Source organism: Arctopsyche grandis, chromosome 5 (genome assembly GCF_051622035.1).
Source record: "Arctopsyche grandis isolate Sample6627 chromosome 5, ASM5162203v2, whole genome shotgun sequence".
Taxonomy (NCBI): domain Eukaryota; kingdom Metazoa; phylum Arthropoda; class Insecta; order Trichoptera; family Hydropsychidae; genus Arctopsyche; species Arctopsyche grandis.
Genome location: NC_135359.1, coordinates 32,427,340 through 32,453,986, shown reverse-complemented (window position 1 = coordinate 32,453,986; position 26,647 = coordinate 32,427,340). Strand labels below are relative to the sequence as shown.

Sequence of the window (26,647 nt, the reverse complement as noted above, 5' to 3'; positions counted from 1 at the left end):
AAAATTCTCATTCATTAATCAATTATATTATAAATACACAAAAGAAAACCTGTTGTCTGCATAAATAGTGTGTTAATTATTTAATACAATAAATATTCGTTGTCCTAATAAGAGATCTAAATAATTATAAATGCAATGTATGGAAACAGTCTCATACTATTATATAATATATATGTAGAACGGAGTCAAACAGTTGTAAGCAAAAATTCACAACTTGCTCCACTCTTCAACTCCAATATAAAAATACTAGTTTATTATTAATACATTAGTTATTCATCCACAAACTTTTATATATTATCACATAAAAAGCATGTTTTAAAATATAATTTTGGACGGTATTTGCATTAGGACGGTAATTAGGTTGTTTTTTTTTTTTTTTTTAATTTTCCCTTTTGTAGACATGATTGAACATCATCACAAAGATGTCTATGGCATTTGCTTCCTCGGCACAAAGAAGCTTCTCATACAGTAGAAGAAGAGCGTGCTAAGATATAAAAGAAGAAGCAAAGCACAAGCAATCTCCAGCGCCAAAACTGAAGTCTTAGTCGGACACGGCTCAACAATGGTCATCGTTTTATCTGAAAACAAATCACAAACGCTTATAACAAATATAAAAGCTTATACAATACAGATAGAATGATTTTATCATTAATTTTAGAACAAAAAACGATTTACGAAGCAACAATATGCTATGAATTTACATTTCATGAAAGCTAATATGTACTTACTTGACATGTTATCGGAGACATAATGTTAAAATTAAAAAAAAAACAATAGTTTTGTATACTTTTTGTACGTCTTAGTACACAAAAAGTCTTCCAAATATTGTATACTAATAGCACAAATTAAAGAATTGGTTTATCACCTCTAGTGAAGTCGGCTTCAGACGCCATCCCTCCGATTCTGTCGGACCTTAAAAAGTCGGCTGACTGCCTCTCATCTCCAAAATCGAGCACTAGGATCTCTTGTGATATGTTCATATCGTCCTCACTCTCGTCGGTGTTCTCTTCGTGGGTTGCATTCTGATTTGGTGAGATTGATCTACGCTTTCTTCCCCACGATTCCAAAGAGTCTCTTCCCCAGTCGCACACGGCCTATATACAACATTATTTTCGGTAACATTGAAATATTCTATGATTAAAATATGTATTCATATTGTCAATAAAGCATCTTACCGGTTCACACTGTCCGAGACAGTACTTGACATTGCACTGGAATATGACTCCGTATGATTCGGTGAAACGGAAAGCTTCGTAGACTGATTGCAAAGCGTTGCCGTCTGGTGTGAAAGCCGGGAAGATTGAAGCATCCACAGGACATCTGAAATGAATTTGTATGTTAATATTTACTGAAAGTTGGGACTTTGTTTGGGTTTTAGCTTGTTTTCTAGCATAGCAACAGTGCAAGCATTAAACACGTACACAATACACATTTTCTACACTACATGTTCAGACCAATTTCCGTATGGTCGGCTTTCGTTGCCTTACGACCCACGAGCTGTCCCATGTTTTTTGTACTGGCCACACTGGTGTGGCCAACAATGACACTTCCGCTCCAACCGTCACCGCTTGAACAATGCTTCTAAGTGGCTCGCTTCCTCGATCCCGAATCACCAGTTCGAGACTGGTGATGTATGACGATACTTTATTCGTCCGGGGTGAATTAAGGAAGCCTGGTCTGTCTTCGTCCCGAAGGCAGACAACTCAGACACGCGTGCTTGGTGCATAACCTCAAGCCACACAACACGTGTTCATCGAAATTCAGTAATCACATATCGATTAACATCCACAGAGACATTTATCGTCAAATTTGTGAATTTGCAGCATTTTATACAATTCAGAGAAATTTGAGATTGCTGAAAGCTCGAGATTTTGCCAGAAAATGGGTAAGGTTGCCAGTTTTTTTGGAACCGTTTCAATAAAAATCAGATAAATTGGCAAACTCTGGAAGGAAACGGTTGACCTGGAGTCACAAATCCAAGGTCTGGCCAGCAAAAACCAGTGGGATTTGAACCCGTGACCATTCTGTTCAAAGCATTATATGCTAACCACTAGTCTATTTTATTATAAGTAACTTGAATTAGAAAATATATATTACCCTTCATCGTCGATGATTTGGAATGTGCTTTTAGAATCTTTAGCCATAGCGACACAGCTCCTTGCAAATATTCCATAAGGTGCTATAAACAATAAAAAAATTCAATTAATACAAGCATACACATTGAAATGTTCAAATCACCATATGAATATACTTACTGTCTTCTGGGATTTCAATTCTGAATGTGAGTTTGTCTCCAATTCGCACAGTTTCAACTTCTCGTGCACGGGCATCCAAGATGCGAATCCTCGGTGGTGGAGCTTCGGGTGCTGATGTGATGGAGATCATCTCAGGATCTCTATTTATCATAAATCATCGTTAGTTTCTGTGCAGAATTTTTTAAGCTACCTAAAATATCAATATTAACCTGATCGGCATCATTCCGAACGTTATGTTCTTGGAACTCATGTCGTATGTACATTTGACTTTGTAGATCTTGTCGGCTTTGGTCATGACCACACTGTGATGCTGCAGCACTACGGTATTCGAGTATACTCCAGTCTGAATAAAAAAAAGTTTTTTAAAAACATACCTCTTTTATAATTTGTATATAAAATAATTATTTTGAATAAAAACAATAATTTTATTTTACTACCGCCATCTATGTTTAAAACTAATAAACAAACGATGGATAAACGTCAACGACTATCTCGCCGGGGAGATATCAAACGCGTCTTACACGATATTTTTGCACCATCGTAATGGCGAAGGATCCATTTACTTATATTGATGAGCAAAATGAGCAATATGGCAAAGTATGAAAATGATCGAATAAGAGGCAAACTTTTTCCTGAATTGTAATCGTAAGTGAAACGTAAAGGAGGTATGTAAAAATAGTAAATATGTATTGTAGTAAGTAAATATGTCTTTTTGTTTTTGATTTCGCTAATATATGTATGTATGTATAAGAAATTGCATAGGATACATGACTGTTATTATATTTTATTCGTAATGTCATTGAGAGTAATCACATATAAGATGTTGTCTAAATTAGTTGATGGATGTAAAGAAAACCGGTCTGTTCCTTAAATTTGCAATTAGGTTAATTGATCCATTATTTTGGGCTACTGAGTACGTTTTCACACGGTCATGAATAGATTAATTTTTGACCTTGACGAAAAACAGGACTTAATTAAAGTACATGAAACTACTCCATCATGATTCAAATCCTAATATCCAGAAATACACTACAACATTATTGAAAGTTTGAATCGTTTATAGAAACTCGTAGATAAACGGCGAAAAACTTGAAATCCTCGGCGGTAGTTATCTAGGGTTTGTTTGAATTAGCTACAATTTTTATACCTGCTTTCTATTGGATTTATAAATAATTCTAGTTGGAAATGTTGGCGAAATTTTCAGCGTGGCGGACTTTCAACAGAAAAGACGTCAGCACTCAAATGGTTAAATTGAATTCAAGCATCCGATTACAAACAACAGCATTCTTTTATTCGTCTTAAAGGTCTGACCGCACTATGCGTCTGCGACACGAACGGCAGTGTGCGGTCAAATATTGTTTGTATGAAATTGTATGAGATATGACGCACTACGCGTCACGCGACAGAGTTTTTTGTATCAACTTTGCCGTGTTGTGTCGTGCTGCAGCAGTCGACAGCCGTATAGTGCGGTCAGACCTTTAACCTCACATAATTTGTTTCTACCACCTTCGTCTACCTTCACACGTCTTCTTCTTTTATTCCCTTCTATTTTTAAGGTTATTGTAAGTATAGGTACACATATCATGCCTAATTTTTCTCATACACCCAAAACTTTTAATGAAATCTTATATGGCTACTAAATTACTATTGATATTCATTTGAAATCAACGTCTAGTCATGCAGCATCCAAAAGGGGCCACAGATGAAGCTTATATGAATTAGAAAGCAATAAAAAAAATCGATTGAAAGACTTGTAATGCATTCCTCGAGGATCACTCCCATCATTAGCCGTCAAAATACATGCATCAAACCCTCTGAACTCTGGTTAATGTCCTTCAATTACCGGCTTCCGAATTGGACGACTTCCCACGAATTCCATGTAAGCACAAAAGTCCATCATTACAGATAGAATTCTTCAAAAATTGCTATATCGTCCGCTTCGGGGCGTGGTAATGGCCAGGTAAGTGCAATTCATTGTTCGTTCAAATACGTTTTCATGCTACCGTTCGCATTGAATTTCACGCTCTTTCAGCCACACTGAGAGAACGGTTGTAAAAAAAGACGTAAAATAATAATGAAAAAATAGGGCCCGTGCAAATTCTCAGAAGACCCACGGCTATAGACTGTCATAATTCGTTCATCGATCACAATGCGAAACTAAAATGAACAACAAGAATGGTATGAAACGTCGTATTTTTGGACGTTGAACTATCGATTCGACACGCCGTGATTAAGCCATCGCGGATTAAATCGAAGGACACCATCAGTCTGATTTTTCCATTGAAAAATAGTATCACATCCGGTGTCTCTTCCACTCGGTGTCGTGTAATATTAAAAGTAATAAATCAATTTCGTCATTATCATAGCGTGCGATCAAATTTGGAGCCGTTGAACCCCCACGTCTAAGTTCAAAATCAAGGATATGCCCGTTTGAAGTGTCTCGTTTCTGAACGAGGCTCTTATTTGATGAGAAAAGCAGTAATAATAGTAAAAAGGCGAAAGCGCGGGTCGAAGCCGTGCAAAAATATCCCCAAAAAGTATGAAATTGAAACCACGCCCCATATTTAAGAAGCTCTGCCTTTAAATTGCCAGTCGAAAAAAATGTGAATAAATTCGACAAATTAGACTGAAACGATTCGACAATTAATAAACCAATTAGTCTATCTAATCAGATGGAGATAAATCACATAAAGATAGGAAGAAACCCACAAAAAAAGAAACCTCAGAAAATTTGTCGAGACTTTTGAAACTATGAATAAGAGTAAAAAATAATATATATAAAAACGGACGCGATGTAAATATGTGTGTGGGTATGTGGCGGATGCGTGGATATGTATGGAGATTTAAAAAAAAAACAAATTTTAGAATACAACGTTATGCATAGGGATGTGGCGTGACGACCGATCATGTCGAGGAGACTCGGGCAAGTGGGGATGTATGGGGGGGGGGCTGTGAAGCATCTGACATGTGCTCCTGATCAGGTCCGATGAGAGGGGGGGGGGGGCAGTCGGGGTAAAGTTCCAGGGCTCAGACTACTTGAGGCGCCCTACTCTTATATCTTTCTTATTCAATTATTTAAAAAAATTGCAACCAATATACATATGTATATGTAGGTATTTTTCTTATAGTTTGGTAGATTTATCGCATATTGCGCACACACATACACCCATCCCCGAAGACATACACACACACTTACATACATCATTTCAATAACACTACATATATTTATATATAATTTTATTTTAAATCGTGTATCAATTCCTTTCCGAAGCCACCCGTTGAAATCAAGGGGCAGAATTCAGTGGCGTAACTAAAAAAAATTGTCCCGCATGCAAAATTTACCAAAAGGCCCCCTATTTTTTTTTCAATGAAATAAATAAACTTTATTTCATTGAATAATAAATAAACTTTATTTCATTTTTTTTTTCAATGAAATAAATTATAAATGTCCTTCTTAGACTGTAAATTTGAAAATTCTGCGATTACATATTTTAAAGACATTTTATAAACTTCTTCATGCTATGTAATATTGCAAGTTCGCAGAACAAGTAGAATTTTTTTATACATACTTCTACCTGTTTTCAATTAGGTTGAATTGATTTTCTTATATTTTTTATTTATAACCTTCGTTTTCATTTATTTTTAATATACATATTAATATTTGGAGATCCTCCCGAAGGTCCTCCCGACCTTGAGGGCTCGCATGTACCGCATACTCCCACGTCGATGACCGGACAAATGCACTTGAGATAGTTGCACTGTCGAGACATCCAAACTTTCTAAGATTCTAATGAGAACTAACGCAATAGAATTCCACAAAAAAGCGTCAAGAGGTATTTGTATGTTATTCGAGGGTGCAAACCTTTTTTTGTGGAATTCTATTACCTAAGTTCATTTTGAGCGCCATTGAAAATTATGACATTTCGAAACTGCGCTACTATTCAGTGAAATTTAAGGCATCTTTCCGGGAACCCCCCCCCCCCCACGTCATAGGGCGAAATCACACAACGGTGAATGTGGCACGTGGTTTTTTTAGATACTTTTAAACATGCGAAAAAATGATGCGTGCCATTCATGGAACGCCTGGCACGCCCCGCCCCTCAACGACCCTCTGGACCTTTTTCGGTCAAATTGTATGCTTGTATTCATCCTTGTTTGACAGTGATCGATAGCGGTGTGTCTCATATTTGAAGAAATGTAGGAGACCACCCACGGCGAGGAGCCATGCACACGGTGTGCCGTTCAACGCGGTACGTTTTCGCCCATAGTACATAGTTACGCCACCGGGCACAACACTAGTGTTTAATAATAATTAGATTACTTACGACACTTTGGGTGTTGCAGTCTTGTCCAGCCATTGTCAGGTCCAACCGGAACAGGTCACTGTTGATAACGTCGATGTTGCAAGTCTCGGAACGACCCAGGGCGTAGATTCTGCCATTGAATGGTTTGTTGGTGCGGACTTGTACAGCGATACGAGTGTCTTTACAGTTAACGGTCACTGTGATGGAGAAAACACAAAAAAGGCAATTTCAGCAACGGCAAATTGGACAAAGTAACTACATACATAGATATTTTACACAATGTGAGAGGATACTAACCGTCGTAACATGTGCCCGTCTTGTCGCAGTTCACGTCCGTTCTGGTCAGATTGTTCAGGTTGGGATCCTCTTGGGTCTCTACCGTTATGGGCAGGCTGTTCTCCGAGGGGGAAGAACCGGAAGGCGATTCTGCAAAAGATGGTAATCGAGCGTTTTACAAGAGGCGGTGATGCAGAGGAAGTGCGGTGTTAAGACACATTATAAACGTGTCATCTGCAAATTCCAAAGTACTGGGTACCGTTACCCACAGATGGAATTCTCGAATCTCATTAGTATGTAAGAGTTAATGCTGAGTGTTCCACATTTATAAGGCAATTTTTCATGCGAGCGCATCTCAAATTGAACGCTTGATCAACTAATAGGTACTATTGTACAATTCGGTACCTGCTATTTTAATACATTAGCAGATATTATTATATCATGCTTTAGCTGTCCATTTAAAAGTCTATTCATACAAGCCAGCAGTTTGGCTTAGTGATAGCGTATATATTTAGCATCACTGAGGTCATAGGTTCGTGTCCTCGCCACTGCTGGTTAGATTTGGGGGTTTTGTGACTCCAAATCGATCGTTTCTCTATCAGAGTTTGCCAATTTTATCTGATCATTGCTGAAACGGTTCCTGAAAATTGGTATTAAAAAAATCTAATCCTGTTGTCACAAAAATCTGCCTGTGTATAATTTGTATTAATTATACACAGTAATCTGAAATCCATAGATGTCACTATGATTATTATTTCTGATTTGTTTATGTATTTCATTATTGTTATATTCTATATATTCTGATTGTATATGTATGTATTACTGTATTTCTGATTTCTGATTGTTTATGTATTTCATTAACGTACACCCGTCGCATTGGAGCAAATCTGTAATGGCGAGTGTGTATTGATTTGTGACAATAAAATAAAAAAAAAAAAAATACTGGCACAGCACAGACCAACAACTGCACGTAAACAGTAGCATGAAAACTCTTGTTTGGTACATTCTATGTTGACACATTCATATTATATTTTATTTTATTTATTTACACATTAGCCACAGTGACATCACATAATACTCGAATGCGTCACTGTGATCAGACGTATAAGCATAATACAAATACTAAATATAAGAAAATTAGTGAGACATCTATGTTGATGAAAATTAGTGTGAAATCATATTCAAATAGTGGTGACATGGTGGGTGGGATGTTTTTTTCCAATTCGATAAAGCAAACTCTGATAGGAAACGATCGACTTGTAGTCACAAATATCCAAGCCTGACCAGCAGCATTAAAGATTATACTCAGAATAAAATCTTTTCAATCGTGTTCAGCTCACGAGATCGAACCAGTTGACCTTTCGATGTTTAGTATCAGCGCAACCACGGATCCATACTGCTGGCTAAATATTTGTTCTGTAATGTAGTAGTAGCCGAAAAAATCTATTCATATTATACAGAAGTACACGTCACAGTAACCTATTAAGCAAAATCGATTTTTTTTGGCCATTTTGGAAATAATCACGCACGACATGACGTCATAGTAGTGAGTGCACGCGTACTAATGAAAGTGCGTATGCGCATATGAATATTTTCGGAAATTTCATATTATGACAATATCAACTCGATGATACGACGCAAATAAAATTGCGCTGTATCGTCGCAATCAGTAATGCACTCTGCCAAGACATGTTTGAACGTGCGATGCTGTATAGTATGAATAGAACTAGTATTTTCCGTGCACTACTGTGCCGAGGTATTGCCTTGCATTGCTGGATAATATGAATATACCTTTATACATTTGAATTTTATGTATTTACGACCTAATAAAACGTTTATTATTTCATTATATTATATAAGCGCATAGTTAACGTCAAAGTCACTGCACCGCCAAAATCGTGACCGCCGCCGTTGAGCGATTACACCTCAACTTGTAAGTTACAGTTTAAAAAGAAAAACAAATTTAACAGATTTATTTTGTAAGACACGTCTGATTTTTTTTTCACGGTCGCAGATTAACAGAGCGCTTATGTTTTTTTTTCGACTGCTCTTCTTATACTTTTTTTTTGTTTCGCCTCGGGCGAACCCATTTTTTACAGTTCGGTAGCTGATTTTTGAAGAGTTGAACACGCACGAGCGTCTTCGCACTAATCCGCAATTTTACAGGTTAATTTGTCAGGCATTTAGATATTAACAGACAATATAATCGGATCGATTGATTTTCACCTCTTGATAATTTATGAAATTTCGAAGCAAACGTATTTAAATATAGCCACTAAAAATATATGCATCTCAATACGTTGCAGTTTTAATTTTAAAACAGCGTTTTTCGATTCGTTTGTCGTTCAGGCCGTGGATGTGTTTGTGTGCGTTATGGCCACAAATGTCAAACGCGCGTCAATTGCAACTCTGCGCAAGCGCGCCGATATGAAAGTTTCGTTGGACTTTTCAAACGATTCAAAACAGACTGAAACTAGTAACAGATGTTATGGGATGATTGATTTCGTTTAATAACACATGTAATTGATTTTTCGCGATGCTGAACATGTGCGAAATGCGTTTTAGAAGTCGTAATTCAATCATCAATTTTGTTCAGGGGTGACGCTTTCGGACATGGCCTCTTTTGTTGTCCACTGTCCAACGCAAGACATGAAAATGAATTACGGCAACACTTAGCCAAGCTGACGAAGCTGTTTTTCTTGCAACAAAAGATAATCGAATCATGCTATAAGTACCCACTGTCGAACAAATACCTGAAAGACTATGATGTATCTCGTTTATTATGTATTCAGAGTTGTATTAAGGAAAAAATAAATAAATTTACATACGCTGTAATACATAAATATATTACATACAAGCAAACTAGCAGATATTCACATTACAAAGATTTTATACGCCTAAATAATGAAAAGATATCCATTACAGGTCTGTTCATACCTAGTCGGCACGAACCGACTACAGCAGGTATCCGGCCGTACGAAAAGTATTCTTTGGTACATTTTGTATGGGTATGTTCATTTTAACCATCACGTTTACGCCACGCCAGGCTTACAGCAGTAACCGACATTTCCTGTTCATATATTACAGCAACATCCGTCAACGTATCGTATCCGTCTTTGTGGCCATCGTGGAGATATACACGCGAATTATGTGCCATGAGTCTGCCGCTTTGCTGTTCGGTGATTACTGGTCACAAAGGACTCGTCACCAAGTCACTAAAATCTCTATAACGGAACATCTAGCAGCCGAAAAGTCCATCATAGTAACGAGAACTTGAATGCCAAATATTGTGCATTCGCGATTTTCATGGCAAAAATTGTCTTTGTGACCACCGCAATGTGACGAATAATCCAATTACCAGAGGAAGTTCAACGGTTGGGTGACTTTGTAAGTTTGTATGTAAGTATTTTTGATTGGGAACAATTCAATTGGTTGAATATTATATTTTTGTCGATTCAAATAAATTTAATAAAATGCACATCAAAACGCCCTCGTGCTTTTTTTACTTATGCATATGTTTATATTTATTTTTCTTTTATAAGACATTCCCTTCTTTATTGTTCTTTTAATTTGTAATTATTATTATTATTATTATTATTAGTTGTTTGTGTGTATATATATATATGTTTTGTTTTTGTTATGTCTAATTTCTTTAGTTATTATTTTGTTTCTTTTCTTTTCTGTTATATTTTTGCGCATTAGGAATTCCTGTAATGCTGCAATGGTCCAAACTTTAAATAAATAAATAAATACGTTGACAGGCAGCTCATAAAATATGATTTAAAACTTGCCCTGAAATAAAGGGACGTATCCGACCCTGTATGCATCAATCAACAGGCACATAATCAACACGTAAAATATTAATGGACGACCTTGAAGATTGATCTCAAAATCTTATTAAAATTCCAATATATCAAAAACAAAAAACATATTAACAAGACTTCGTGCCATACAAAACTTCTAACTATTTCTAATGTCTAATACAATTTTATAATTATTATTGTATGAAACCAGGCTTTTAAAATAGCATCTCATTTTCAATCAGTCGAATACGCGCAAATATTTTTCACTGTTGAGAAGCGTAGCCAACAGTTAAATTACAGGTGTTCCAGTTTGCTTTGACGTGGACTTCTTCAATTGCAGTATTTGCTCTCGATTTCCGTTTGTATCCGTTTTCCACCATGACAGCGACGACGACGACGACGACGATGATGATGATGATGATGATCACAATAAAAATGTTACCGTTCGTTCGCATGTTTGTTCGATTCCGAATCACGGTCACAAAAGTGCACGATTCGTACCACATATATTTTTTTACAATCGATCGAGCACAATTAAAATAGTTTGCAGGTAAAAACGATCGGCTTAAATTGAATTTCGCCATTTTTTTCCAACTATGTGAAAAGTCGCGGTAGTTTCGAATCGAATATTCGACAGCTTCGTGTAAAACGGCTATAAATCAAATAACGGTACTTACGTGTTGTATTTTACGTATTGAACGATTCTATTAATAATATTTTCAATACATGATGTTAAATGGCGCCGATCGTCAATTAATATGGTAATTTATAACGTTCATTTACCGGTCGTTATTTCGAAATGTTACGCAATAGATTACAGTAAATCGATCTCAACATGAGAAATTTCAATTTCTATTGAAGATATTGAAGACGTTTTGGATACTAAATAATTCACAAATTAGTGTTTCATTGAAACTTTTAGGCGCCAAATTAAACGTACGTAGTCATTTTAATACGAAAAATTCATTAATTGCATGAATCTTTCATTGTTTTTAGAACATACACAAGTTATGTTTACAATTCACTGTAATTCCAATGCTTTATACACTGTTTTGGTAACAGTATAATTTGAAAACAACATCAACTTCCTTATTCTAAGACTACTAGCAAGTCCACTTTGTTAAATTGCACTACTGTGTTAAATCGCAACGGTTCCAAGCCACATACATAATTAACTACTCCAACAAGATTGCAGAGAAAAGCTACAAATGACATCACCTCGAGATTATTTCCAAGTTGAATCGATCAATTAAATCAGATTTTTTGCTGCTACAAAGCATCTTCGAGTCAATGACCATTTTTTGGCACCTAAAGTTTGACGAATCGGTTATCGCTTCGGATTTTCGGTTTCTAGACAAGAATTCTTAACCATCAAACTCAGCTCGCGGGATCGAACCCCGCGACCTCTCGGTGCTTAGTATCAGTTTTGTTCCGTAATGTAGTAGTAGCCGACAAACTCTATTCATATTATACAGCAGTACACGTCACAGTAACATATTAAGCAAAATCGATTTTGTTTGGCCACTATGGTAATAATCACGCACTACATGACGTTATAGTAGTAAGTGCACGCGTACTAACGAAAGTGCGCATGCGCATATGAATATTTTCGGAAATTTCATATTATGACAATATTTACTCGCCGCAAGCAAAATTGCGCTCTGCAAATACTTGTCTGACCGTGCGCTGCTGTATTGTATGAATTTTCCGTGCACAACTATGCCGAACTTTTGCCTTGCAGTGCTGGATAATATGAATAGACCTATATATGTACATTTGAATTTTGTGTATTTACGACCGATTTCTTTTATTATTTCATTATATTATACATATAAGTGCATAGTATCAACGCAACCTCGACAACCTCTCGGTGCTTAGTATCAACGCAACCAACGAGCCATACTGCTGACTAATCTAGTATCATCTATGTAGTATAATCTAGTAGTGATCAGGGGTTAATACTATATCTATACCAATTAATCAAAATCGATTTTTTTCTCACTTTTCGGTCTCCGTGACGAGACAGAATGTTAAATGACAGAAAACGCAAATATCGGAAGGCAAAGATCGAAAATCGAAAGATCTTAAGTCGAAATATCAAAAAAAAAAAAAAGGTGCATGGTAAACGGTACATACTCACGTACATACTCACTTAATTTGCGTGAGCAGGATACAACAGGAACAAGAGGAACAGGCTTTTCCTCCCGTATTAATGTGCGCGCGCAAAATCTTTGCCTTCCGATATTTGCGTTTTCTGTCATTTAACATTCTGTCTCGTCACGTAGACCCGTATTTCTTGTATCAACACTTCTTATATAGTATACGTAGATAAAGTAAAAACAAACAGTGATTATCAATTATCCCAATTTTATCATCGTCTCAGTTTACCCATCATCATCAGTCTTAGCCCGAAAACCAGTCTTCGCTCTAAATATGTCACAGAGCATTATTGAACAATCAACATCACATACGGAACCAATAAATCAAACGCCATCAGGTGTGTTAAACACCGTATAAACGTCCGTCTCGGAAGAAGACGCGTAACTGTATTTTTCTTTTATTTTATTTATATTTTCCTTTTTTTTTCGACTTACATAAGCAGCTCGGTCGTCACACACGAAAACGCCAATGTTTAACTCGGTTAATCGCTGGGAAATTGCAATCCGTTTAACTTAAGCACGTAAGTACATACGTATGTACTTAGCAAATGCATACGGTGAATCTCACAGTAGGAAATTCGGTACAGAACAGATGCAGGGCCAGATTCCACTTGGAAAAATCAATATTTCGACTATTCTTGTGGATAAATAACAAAAATTCGTTTATTTTATCGAGGTAAGCCAGTTATCAATAGAATTTTTGTTATTAATCCACAAAAGTGGAATTTTATTTAATTTTCATATAAAGACAATTTAATATATTATCCCTATTAATTCAATTCAGATTCGTGTAAATACGAGTAAATAGTACGAGATTTTAGCTCGCAATTTTACCGATTTAAAATTCAGCACACTTCCAATTAACCCTTTTAAACGAAAATAAAAAATACTGTGACCAGAACACTATCCCAATAAACATGTTTTAATAGAAAATACTCAATATAAAATAGTATTAACAGTGGGAAAAAATCTCAAGTGAAAATGCGTACTTTTGACTTTTGATTTGAACTGGACGACTACTTTGAAAAATTTGAAAGCTAAAAAGTACTACAGATTTTGAGACATCGACCGAACAACACCAAGATATATCAAAATCGCGCGATTTAAAAAACACATACATCTCCGAATCTCGAGCCAATCAACATTTTTCATTACCAAATTCGTTTTCACTGGGCATAGATCTATAAGAAAAGTCATATGTCGTCTCTGAACCAAAAAAAAAGTCGTCATTTGTCGAACAGTGTAACTACATAAATGCAGTAGATGTAGAAACTTATCCCAGGCATTTTTTTTTTCAATTCTAAGGATCAAGTTTGCCTATCCTTGCAAGGAGGATAGTGGTCAATAATGGTGAGAGTGGATGTCGTTGGGGCAACTTCGTGACCTGCTGTCATCACGATCGTCCGTGAGGCGTGTCTCCGGAGTATTCAGACCGCAAACGAGACTTTGGTAGTTCCATTATGGTGCTGATTGGAATTGTGGCTTTGGGGAATAGAATTTAACCAGACTCGTCACTTTAGATATCATCCCTACAGGCGAAAAGGTGAAAGTTTTTAGATCTATCACCTGCCGTAAAGGCATTTCAGTAATTTGTCTAAAGAACAGATAAAGCTTTTGTTCACACAACGGTATATTCAATCGTGTGAGCCTTGTTATGTTCGAAATTCTTTCATGGAATTAAAATATTACTAATTAATTTACCGAACAATACTTGCATACATATGTACTAGTGTTTTGCTAGTTAATATGTTAACGGGTGGTTTTGAAACAAAATTGATGATTAATTTAAACTAGTATCAGAGTTTGCCAATTTAACTGATTTCATTGTTGAAACTGTTCCACAAAATTGGCGTCGTTTCTCATAAATTTCAGCTTCTAACATCTCGTATTTGTTGATTATTATAAATATGCTACCCAATCTTCTATAAAAATTTATATATTTCTCGACGCCGTCACAAAACCGCGCGAGAGATAATCACTAGGACAAAATCGCGCAATGCATATATAACCAGCAGCGTGGTCTAGTGGTGAATGTTGAATTATTTCGTACTTGATGTTACAAGTTCGATTCCCCGCTAAGTCTCGCTGTTGGCCAGACCTTGATTTGTCTAGGTCGATCGTTTCTTATCAGAATTTGCCAATTTTTCTGATTTTCATTGAAACGATTCCTGTAAAATTGGCGTTTCCTTCCCAATTTTCTGTTGCGAACCTTTAGTTATTGTTATATCTAAGGTTTCGCCATATTGCTCACCATAGATGTCTCTGTGGTTGTTTATCGAATATAAAATTCGTATTGTTACATGAAAGCTATTCATCGTTATTTATCGTATTAATACGATGTTTGTAATATATGTATACTGACCATAGATGTCAGATATTTAGATTTACATGTATCTATGTAATAATTATGTGGACCAGGAAGGCGCATTTGGGGTTTACCTGTTAAGCCTTCCTGGTATATTTGTATATACATATGTATGTGAAAATATGTATGTAAAATAAAAATAAATAAAATAAAAATAAACAATAAAATAAATATAAAAAAGTAATATAAATATTTAAAAAACGGTCCAATGTACATACATATAAGAAACAGTCCATATAACACAGTAATGATAAAATAAGAATCGCTTAATAATTTTGAAAATGTACTTTTGAATTTATTCACACTTTATTGAAACAATATAGACATATTAAATATAATTATAAGTCCTAAATTAAAAATAATATCAAAGGATCAGCACAAAATATAAAGTCTACTTTCAAAATACATAAACAATTCTTTTTTTATCATTACTTTGTTTTATTGAATTTTTCTCATATGTACATACATTAGACCTGTTTTTAATATTCATATTACTAGTTTTTGTATTTATTTTCTTGCTTATATTTGTTTATATACATATGTATGCGTTGCGCGATTTTGTCGCTACTCTTTTTTGGTTTGCGCGATTTGTCCAACGATTTTATCCCGCGCGGTTTTGTCGGGACACATATTTCTAACAAAAAAATTATTATATATCAAAATTTTCTATAGATATCTCTATAGTATTTCTTAAAAATGTATTTGTAAAAGTTTTGGAATTGGAACATACTTTGAACTTAGACCTTGAAAAAAATTAAGAGAATTCTAGATACATTTATATATTATTTAAAAAATACGACATGATTCAAATCTCAACCACTTTGATCTGCAAACACATTTCAACAAACATGAATAAGCATTTTTTCCTTAATCAAACATACACGTCTTTTATTAATAATTACATAGATTTAAACAACAAAAAATTGAATATTTTGAAGTATACTGTAATGCTGCCTATGTTTGACTGTTTAAATAAAAAATATTTGAATAAAAAATACCTAGAGTTATATCACATTAAACTACATACTATATAAAGGGTATGATCTAATAATAGGTTTTGCAATCCGCACGCTTATCTTACTTTTATTACGTCTCGATCCCGATCAAGATTGCCAATCGAGATCGTAATCGATTTATTAGAACAATTTGTAATTGTTAATATTTTTTTCATCGCAGCGGTGAGAAGGCAATGTCGACAATGCCCGCCTAACATAATGTAAATCGAATTCGAACCGTCTGAAATGGTAGTAAATCGAGACTGCACCGAGGGCAAGCTGCCATGTAAGGACCGTTTACCATTTACTGTTAAAATAATTGCCGCATCTTATAAGATAGATATGTATGTACATATAAATATAGACGAGGAGGTAGAATGCCGTCGGTGTTCGATAACCTTAGATCGAAATTCGACGACGACTACGACGATGATGATGACGATAATCTTTTTAGCAGTGGTCGGAAGTGGCCGTCGAAGATGACTGCAGGAATTCGGAGCGTTTCTTTTGTCTAGAAAATCGGTCTTTTGTGTGAAAGAGGTCCCAGGGGTCGTCGAACTGGTAGGCTGGTGTGTCTCCGCCACAAAAACTGGCACTCTAAGCCAGCTCGATTTGAAAAGTGCACACTCGTGGACTCTTGCGTGAAGCAGACTAGGGATTGAACAAATCCAGCTTTCGAAAAAAACCTTTTCAGCTATACCAGATCGAATAAGTGGTACGATGATCGCAACATATTGAGGACAGGTTGATAAAAATATAATGATTGGATCCAGTGGTGTAGTGCTAATGCATAAATGCATCAAGTGTATCCTCAAAGCAATCTTCGAGCGATGACTGTATCCTTCAGTTCATGACACAAAGCCGTTTGTTTGTTCGTCGCAGCCCCCGAGAACGCTACCTACCCTCATGTATCGATAGCATAATTAAACATCCACCCTAGACAATGGTTTGAGCCGTCATAAGCGAAAAAAAGGTCCAGGGACCATATATTTTGTTAATGGGTCCATGAATGGGGACCAATACTTAAATACGCTAATGACACATCTAGTGCCTCACATAAAGCCTTGATCCGAACAGCATTTTTATGCACGACGGCGCTCCTTGTCACCGAGCTTGGGTGAAAAATATTGCAAAAGAGGTAAAACTTTTTGAAAAAATTAAAGTTTTATACTATTTTGATTTTTTAAATTTTTATGCCGGTCGCGTACCGGTGCCGATAAAAGGTGGCGGGGCGCCGTACCGGCTATTCTGCAACCCTGATTGGATCTCATCCTTCTTTATAAGTCTGGCTAGTTTCAATGTGATCGATCGTGATTAAAATTTCTGTGTAAAAAATGGACATGCTAATATACTATATTTTGACTGACTTTTCATTGTTCTCGAGTAGGTATGCATAATTATTATCGGATATTATTTTAGCCTATTTGTCTGGTAGCCTAAGCTCATCATTATTTTCATAATTGAGTGGAATTTTCATCTTCATTCTTCCATTTGAGCCTCGCAGGGATATTTTGTATTTGCGGTTCTTATGTACATATGATATACATATATTGGTGTTGGCTATAGGTGCAAGAGTATCTCTACTTTGTATTTTATTATTTGATATTTTTACTTCATCTGCTATTTTTTATGATTATGTACAAATGTATTTTTGTCTGTGCATATACGTATGTATGTATATTGTATTTTTTCGACCATTGTGGTGCATTAGGGACTCCTGTAAAGCCACAATGGTCCAAACTTAAACTCTAAATAAATAATTGAAAATGGCCTACTTTAAACGTCAATTGTATTTTGTTGTTTATTTGAACATGATTTTCAATTAATAAATTTAAATTTAGGATCACCATAGTTTGGTATATTGCATAATACAATATCAATATCATGGTACATACTTTGAATTAGACCGCAGATGGGTTTTAGAAAAGATCAAAGCCATTGCAAGTCATTTTTGTCGACTTTTTTCGGTCGAGCAACGCCGTGTGGTTTAGCTAGTCTTCTTCATATTTTCTATCTACTTAAATATCGCATAATATACTTTAAAATATTGGCATAAGTCAATTTTAAATTAATTCGATTATTTTGGTAATGGTTTATGTAAGTAATTTGAGGTATTCAAAATTGTATTATTTGACACAATGCGAATAAAATCTTAATATGAATTGAAAGATCAAATCCATCTAGATAAACATTTCAAATAAAAACCCATATTTTTAAAAAACAAGACTAATTATTTTGAAACGAAATATGACAGGCGATTGTCATAACAACCGGCAAATATAAAGATAAATTGTTTGTTTATTTTCCGCCAAATTTAGTGAACTATCTCATTAACTCTAAAATTATATTGCAGTCTAGCAAATTTTCTAAAACAGTAATCGTTCCCGGTCGAGCAATGCCGGTCAATTCGACTCAAATCATAGCTCATTGAGCTATTCTATGGACTAATTTGATCTCTTTGAAGATATTAAGAAATTATTACGTCAAGTCATTAAGCAGATGATACAAAGTGTTGATATTGAGCAATGAGAATAACATTTCTCAGAACGAATTTAACGAAAAGATACGATCAAATAATATCATTTTAATTTAATAATAAATTAAAAAAAAGCTATTGAAATTCTCAAGATAAAATTTTATACATCGGCTATTAAATCGTAATAAAAACTACAACCTGTTCTTTCGAAGTGTCTGTGAAAAGGCACTCGAATAAGCACGAAAAGCACTTGATAGGGTGACCAATCGAGTGACCGCACAAATATGCAAAATTCGGTACAAAAGAGCGTTTTGTATTAACGGAGTTTAACGAAACAGGTTTTAATTATAACAGTATATAATACATACTTAGAAAGAACCTACTATACGTTGCACAACAAAAACAACAACACAACAGAAAAACGGAATTTTTAATAACAAAGCGTTATGGAGATTTAATCTTTATCGAATCGCATGGCAATTACGCGCCATATTTTAAATATTTATGACATGTGCCTATGGTTTTTTTTCTAAATGAAATACGATGAGAGGAAATTTCGACGCGAGTTTGGTTTTATTTATTGGTTTCGGAAACGATTGAGAAGTAATGAAATAACATTATTGCACATCAAACGATGTATCTGGGAAATTATAAAAAATAATAGTTTGTGTAATTATGGTAGCTGTAAATGGCCCAAAACATGTGAATCAATTTGGACGATTTAGTTATTATTTTAAGGCCACCAACAACGATTCCGTAACTGACGTTAAAACGGTAGCCATTTTTTTTTTGTTAAAATGTGAACATTGAATAAATTGCCGTTTAATTGTTTTATGTTAATTCGGTGTATGTATGTCCATTTTTTTTAACAAAATTTCTTATATTGTTCTGTGGTTTCTCATCCATCCATCCATAAGTAAAAACTTTTAATTAAATGGTTTCGAAATAATCGATGTAAATTTGGTAATTTTATTCATAAAATATTTGATTGTCGTATTTTGAATTATTTGACTTAATTTCATTCTCAATGCCAAGCTTTTGGCCAAATTTTATAACGCCTACATTAGACCAAAGTTTGAATTTGCTTTTTTTATTTTGAACCGTTATTTTAAAAATAAATTGTATTCTTAGAAAGGGACCAACGAAGAATTACAAAAATGCCTTCCGAACTAAAATCACTTTCATATGAGTTTGAAAATAATGAATCTCAACACTTTGGAGACGAGAAGAATGATAGGTAATTTAATTAAAGTATATACAATTATAATTAACCATTACAATTGTCCTTTGATAAACCTCCTTACGTTTAGAAATAACACTCGTCTGAGAGGTCATACTCTCAGACTCCAAAAATATATTTACTTGAAAATAATTAGAAAATCCTTCTTTTTAAAGAGAGTGGCTAAAATTTGGCATCGTCTATTCAATGAATTGGTAACTTATTGTAGTAACTTAAACATTCTTAAAAATAAACTTGATTATTTCCTTAAAATAAATGGGTTTTTGTAGTTTTTCAGTTAAGTTTATTTTTTCTTGTTTATTTCAATTTCGTCTATTTTGAGTTGTTGGTTTTCTTTGTTTTTATTTTTTATTATCTTATTTGTATTTCTGTACTACTGTATGTACATATGTATGTATAATCAAACTCTTTGGGTTCATCGACTTTCCCAAGTATCCTTAATAAATAAATAATATACATATAATGTAAAAAACTTTTTTTCAACCAAATAACATAATATCTAAATATCACTGGCAGCCTTGAAATTTTTACGGATGATCCTCAATTGATTTATGGCTATCATTGGTAATATTACGAGGGTGATAAATAAACGAGTGAACATTTTAGATCTAAATTTCACCTAAGACCAAATTTAATTTCAGCACCAGGTTTGCGGAGATTAAATTATGAACGGTTTTCCGGAAATCATTGAAACCAGTAGCGGTTCGGGAGAATTCAAATAAAATGCTAACAAAAATAGCATGCATATATGTATGTATACTATACTGGGAGGTCTGCAGCCCCGCATCCTATATGGACGAGCCGCCACGCCACTGCTTGGGTGACGGATAAAAGCCTAAAATATTTATATTTAAGTCGCAATATTGTCGCTGAATTTCGACATGGGCCTTTTTGGAATTGAGCCGCTGCCGCGTGTTTCTCACGCCGAAATGGTGCATCGTCCCGGAGGGAAGTGCGATATTAGCGTAATGGCCGAGTTCAAAGCCACAGACCGGTGATTTACGACGTCGAATCACTCATCTTTCACGGTGATTTGCATTCGTCGACGACGGGGAAGAGCGGACGTGAATTCCGCGATTAAAACATTGCTTTTACACCGAGAAAGCTTTCAGACTCAAAATGGCCCCGCCGCCATTTTGAATCGGTTGATGGATTGAACGCGCAGTTGACAAATTAGCCGTCGAACAGATTGACACTTGATTAAACACGACTAATACCAATATGATGATGATTTACTTCACAAGCTGATTTTGCACACAAGGTGGGGAAAACACGGTCAAAATAACGTACATAAAAGCTCCGTCATGTAACATTTACTTTAGCTCGTGTGTAAGTGAATGCATGTTGTATATAATCGCCAGATCATATCGTCAAATGCCTTTGGAAAAAGCGTTTAAATTATGACTTGAACATGTGTATACATAAAATAATAGAATGCGTGATTGCTATGTGAGCTTTACCGCTGTTAATTCACTACACGCATCGTATTTAATGCAGCAGTGGTCAATAAATGCACGGCTGCAATTAAATGCAGAGTTATTTATAATCGAATCATGCTAATGAAATTATGTCCCTCGAATCCATTACGCTATAATAATAATCCGATCGAATTTATGGTTAATACAACCTTTCATTACACGTCGCATAAAAACATCGTAATGCGTTTTATTACATTAGACGAGCGGGGTGGAGAGAAAAAATTCGCCATTGGGTAATAAAAATCCGCGGAGAACTAATTCCGTCACGACTGCAAAGGGTTAAAAGTATATATGTATATAGATATAATATAATACGCGTCTTGGCTATTACGCCGTTTAAGCAAGAATTTTACCGCACTAAATTGCATGTTTATCAACTTTTATTGTATACAACATATGTACATATGTGTATGAAGACATTTATTACATGCATTTTAGTTGCGTAATCGGTGTAAAATATTACATGCATTTATGTAAGTAATTGAGTTTTAATTAAATTGAAGAATCTGTAATGGTTTAACATGTCTAAAAGAGAGTTTTTTTTTATTTATTAAATTGAAATACGCAACTACTATGTCATAATTCAGTTAGTGGTGATTGTTAAAACAGGTTGTAAACTAATCCGTTGCATGCTGTGCATAAACTCCATTTGCACGAGATAAAAGTGACAAGAAGCAAAGAATTTGCATCGAATAAGGTTGCGTAGAAAGTGCTAAGAAAGAAAGAAATCATTCTAGACTACCAAACAAATGAGATAACACAATATTTATCTAACTGCAACTCACTAACTGCAGCGATGCCATTTAGAAAACGGATATGATAAAGATTTGTGCGAGAATGGTCATAAAAGTATTATGTCTACTATGCGCGTAGTCCCCAAACATTAAGAAATTGAGTCCATGACGCGTATCAGCGTCACCGGTCGTTGCAACTTGAATCACTAGCGACACCAATCGATAAGGCCGGCCGATAAACTGTTTATACATTTCACATAAATGATTGTAAAATTCAAGATAAACACTACATTGTGTATGAAATGATTATTTACGTTTATTTTTAATGCAGATTTTTTTTATGTTTATAAATTACATACTCTTCTGTACTTAATTTTAACGACACAATCAGAGAATAAGCCTAGCAGAAAGAGCAATGGCCCAACGCAGCAAAAGTCGCCGTATCGAATCCCCACATAAACAGCTTCTTATATTTGTTACCAGTGGGCATAATGCGAACATATCAATAAAAAAACCGCAAGCAATAATTAGATAATAAGCCGACACTATTGAAAAATGAAATTACTCGTAGAAGAAGACCGGACAAAAAAGCCTATTCACCACCGACTTATTTATATGTTAATGTATATTTTTTGTGCACATTTATTCTCAATCATTGAGAGGAAGATTTCTAAATACGAATCGAAGAATACCGGTGTCGAATTTTTTGAAAATTCAAATAAAGCGACGACCGTTACTTGCGTATCGGTTAATGTACCTATGGTGCTCCTCGTACAGCGAACTCGTTGTAAACGGTGACTCGTTAAACGCAGTTGTTTTCGGTTAATTGAATGCGAATCGGTTAAATCAATTAGATTCCGAGATAATCGCAAGAAATTTACCGTTGCGATTCGAAATGCAATTTTTTTTGTATCCAGCTCAGAAGCACAACAAACCGATCAGTTTGTAATTTACCAACTACAAATACCAGGCATTGCCAGAATGTCTATTAAATGAAGATGAATGTTTATTCCATCCACTAGCAAATGTACACTTTTCAATTTAGAACCACCAAATTCTCTTGGTACAGGTAAATTTTTTTCACTTTTATTCCAACTTTCAAACGCTCGAGTAACGCCGAGCAATTCCGCTAATTATAAATAAATACAATTGTTTCCTCGATTAGAACGCAAATGAGAGTTGATGTTTTAGATTTAACCCAAAAGCATCAATTTTTCAGTGAAAGTTTAATGAAAATCAGACCACTACAATTAGAGATTTTCATATTACAAATTAATTCACAATGAAATCATTTATGTATGTATGTATATGTACATAGATATCATTTTTAAAAGCCATAGAACCGCTTATATTAGTAATTGATATTATTTGATTTTATTATTTTAGACTTAACGACCGTCCACTTCAGATAGGAATACGAATAGGCGGTCCTGTAGCCTCCATAAATCAATCAAGCAGGTTAAAATTTTGATATGTTACTTAGTAGTGCAAGTCTATAGGTATAATCGAACGCTCGTCCTTATCTTAATCCGAACGTTGAGGAATGTTAAATTAAAATTTAAGAAGTACTCACTGTCGCAGTGGTTCTCAAAGTAAGTTCCGGTAGTGTCTCCATCATCAATCAGTGGTCTTTCAGCGTTCAAATAAGTAGAAGGCCCATCAGGCAGAGAGTTGTGATCCAAATGGTACAATCGGCAATTGTAAGCGGTTGTAGAAGTGGTACCCAAATATAAGAAAGATCTGCACAGGAATTCGGTTTCGATTTCGCAAGCAAGTCTGCAAGCGGACTCTGTAGTGACCTGAAATAATAATAAAGAAAAAAAGAAATAAAGTGCAAATTCTTCAAATTGTATTGTTTTTTGTTGTGCTATTTTGAGCTGCTGCCCCTCTCAATTAGTTATAGCGAAAAAGTAAATTATATAATAGCAGTTGCGCAATGTGGTTACTCAAGCTTCTCGGCAATGCAAAGAGATGATTCACATACCCAATAAGGTTGACGAAACGTGAAAAAGTAGTAAAGTTCCGAGCCGGTCGTGCACTGGAAGTGTACACGTATTCTAGTGCAATACACTCTCCAGGGATGTAATTCAAGGATTCAGAAAATTTAAAAGGACTTTCAAAGTCATTAACGGATAACTTCTGGCAACTTGGAATTAGTAGGAATCTCGTGTGCCTAAAATGGAGCTTTTATTTACTACTAATCATGATTTAAATCGAACGTACATATTTTATCTGTCACCTATTGAAGATTGCAATGATTTCATCAGAACATAAAAAATGTTAGTCATGATTTATCGGCTTTTCCTCTTTCCAAACACTATTTATACATTACATTTCTAACAGGATTTAAATCCAAGACCTTTTGACTATAAACAGAATATTATACAGCAATGGTTTTGAGCTTTTTTTTTACATATATCTAAGATCCTTTTGGAATCAGTAATAAACTACTAGCACTTAAAATGCGCTGCATCAATTTTTTTCGTATGATTTTAACTAAAAGTTATGTAATAGATATACAATACCCCCCTCATATACTCCTTATTACTTTGATAATAAAAAAAATGAGGTATGTCAGAAAATATGTTTCCAAAAGGGGAAGATACGCTGATATAATTATGCAGATCTAAATCACTCTATACTAAATTAGATTCAATGGAATCAATCCTAGTCCATTATTTATACACTTATTACATTGCACAATGGCAAAAAAGATCCTTCCTTTTATAGAATGGTCGGTTCTATTTTTAAATCATCCTTATCAACTCACCTGGAGCTCCTTATCGGTGTAGTAATGCAGTCCTGCGTACTGGGCCACCTTGTCCTCGGCGACTCCCAGCCTTGGTTGAGCAAAACCTCTGTTGTCCTTGCAAGCTTGGCCTGCCCTCAAGCACAGATTCTCAAAGTAGTCTGTTCCAGGAGCGTCTGCAAGTCGGGGTGCTGCATTCGGTCCTGGACCACCGCCCGTTCTTCGGTCGGCTTCGCTCAGAGCACACCTCATGCTGCTGTACTCGTACTCGGCGGACCGGCACGTGAATCGCTTCTAAAAGTTTTAAAATTTAATTTGATTTCATTAAAAGTTACCGTGAATGATTTTCAAACATATGTACGACCATGTGTGATTTTTTATTTTTTAATTTTCTGTAAAATTTCAACGAAAACAGTCGTCCGAACATCAACCCAACGTAATATATGCCAAGATTACGCTCAAAATACATTATCTCTTCAACAATTTACCTTTGGTTTATACAAATAGTGTCATTTCAATAGAGAGGGCTACTGTTTTGCTAACGAGTGATGTATTTTATATGCCTTTTGGAATCTAGTCTCATGTCGAGCCGGAGGCGCTGACAATGTCACCGCTTAATATAAGAGCTTGTAAGTAAAGTGCATTCGCTATCTTGCGAGCGATCTGCGCGCACAGGAATTTCCCTGGCATGAAAATGTCGCGAATTTACATCCAACACCACGACGGGGAAGGTAAATAAATACACCGAGGTAGATAGATGGTATCTAAAGCTCACTGAAAACAAAGGACCGGTCGACATTATAAATCGATATCATGTATAATAGACGGTCAATGCTTGTACAATATAATATACGTATTATACATACACACATATATCTACTGGGTTACAGGAAAACTGTTCAAAAACAAGAGTACAATTTTTAGAAGGTGTTAAATTTATGAATATATGTATGTACTTTCTGAATTGCGCTAATGATATAACTTATGTTTATTTAACTGACGGAAAAGATTATCTTACACTTTTATTTTTAAAACAAGAAATACCTACTGACATTCAACGGATGCCTTTAGTAAAATAGTTTATTTGCAATTTGAACGTAGGAAGTTATAAAACCTTTTATTTTTGCATTTAATGTCTTTTTTTAAAATACATTAAAAGTGATCACATAAGTCTTACTACATTGAACTTCATTAAATAAGGCTATACTTAATGTATGTATATTAAGAAGTCTGATGATATTTGGTGTAATAAACATTGAGTTTCATTCAAAATTTAATCTGATCATATTAAATGTGACCACATTCTAAATATATTGTGAAGGATACTATTTTAAGTAGTTTACCTACATTTGTATGTAGATAGGTGGGGCTTTAGTAGTTAATTTTTACTGTTTTTTTATGTATGTATGTTTATATATTAAGAGGGCTGTACACCTGAAACCTTAATTTTGTTTTGATAAGATTTTGTCTCATTACTCTAATTTATTTATCATTTTGATTTAATTTTAATTAAAATACACGATTTCAATTTGGGACTATGAAGAAATGCATACATTATATAATTTTAAGTGTATTATTTATTTTTAAGCCACAAACAGATCAATACTAATAATAATATGATTCTAGCTTAAATAATCGAAAATAAAAACAATTTCGTCATGATTTTGAGCAATGTTCGGTTTCAATTTTGAAAAGAATTTGATGCATAATATCTATTATTTAAGAGGGCTGTACACCCGAAACCTTAATTTTGTTACCGTTCCTTTTTTCGATATATATATATTGAGTGTATGTATATATTGAGTGAATGCGA

At 34.9% G+C, this 26,647-nt stretch overlaps 1 protein-coding gene across 2 annotated transcripts in view; it reads right to left on the bottom strand.

The window, feature by feature from the left end:
* Positions 1 to 379: 379 nt before the first annotated feature.
* tyn (trynity) overlaps positions 380 to 26,647 on the bottom strand; it is a 79,809-nt gene continuing 53,541 nt past the window's right edge. Inside the window, exons 2-12 of one of the 2 annotated variants that reach the window (XM_077431133.1) lie at positions 24,856 to 25,128; positions 23,655 to 23,884; positions 20,672 to 20,688; positions 6,857 to 6,985; positions 6,581 to 6,756; positions 2,465 to 2,598; positions 2,256 to 2,395; positions 2,098 to 2,179; positions 1,176 to 1,320; positions 866 to 1,094; positions 388 to 578 (exon numbers count right to left, since the gene is read on the bottom strand). In XM_077431133.1, the coding sequence (XP_077287259.1) occupies positions 427 to 578; positions 866 to 1,094; positions 1,176 to 1,320; positions 2,098 to 2,179; positions 2,256 to 2,395; positions 2,465 to 2,598; positions 6,581 to 6,756; positions 6,857 to 6,985; positions 20,672 to 20,688; positions 23,655 to 23,884; positions 24,856 to 25,128 (1,707 nt within the window). In that variant the 3' untranslated portion in view covers positions 388 to 426. Of the gene's footprint in view, positions 579 to 865; positions 1,095 to 1,175; positions 1,321 to 2,097; positions 2,180 to 2,255; positions 2,396 to 2,464; positions 2,599 to 6,580; positions 6,757 to 6,856; positions 6,986 to 20,671; positions 20,689 to 23,654; positions 23,885 to 24,855; positions 25,129 to 26,647 lie in introns of both variants that reach the window. The other variant, XM_077431132.1, reaches the window with a different exon arrangement.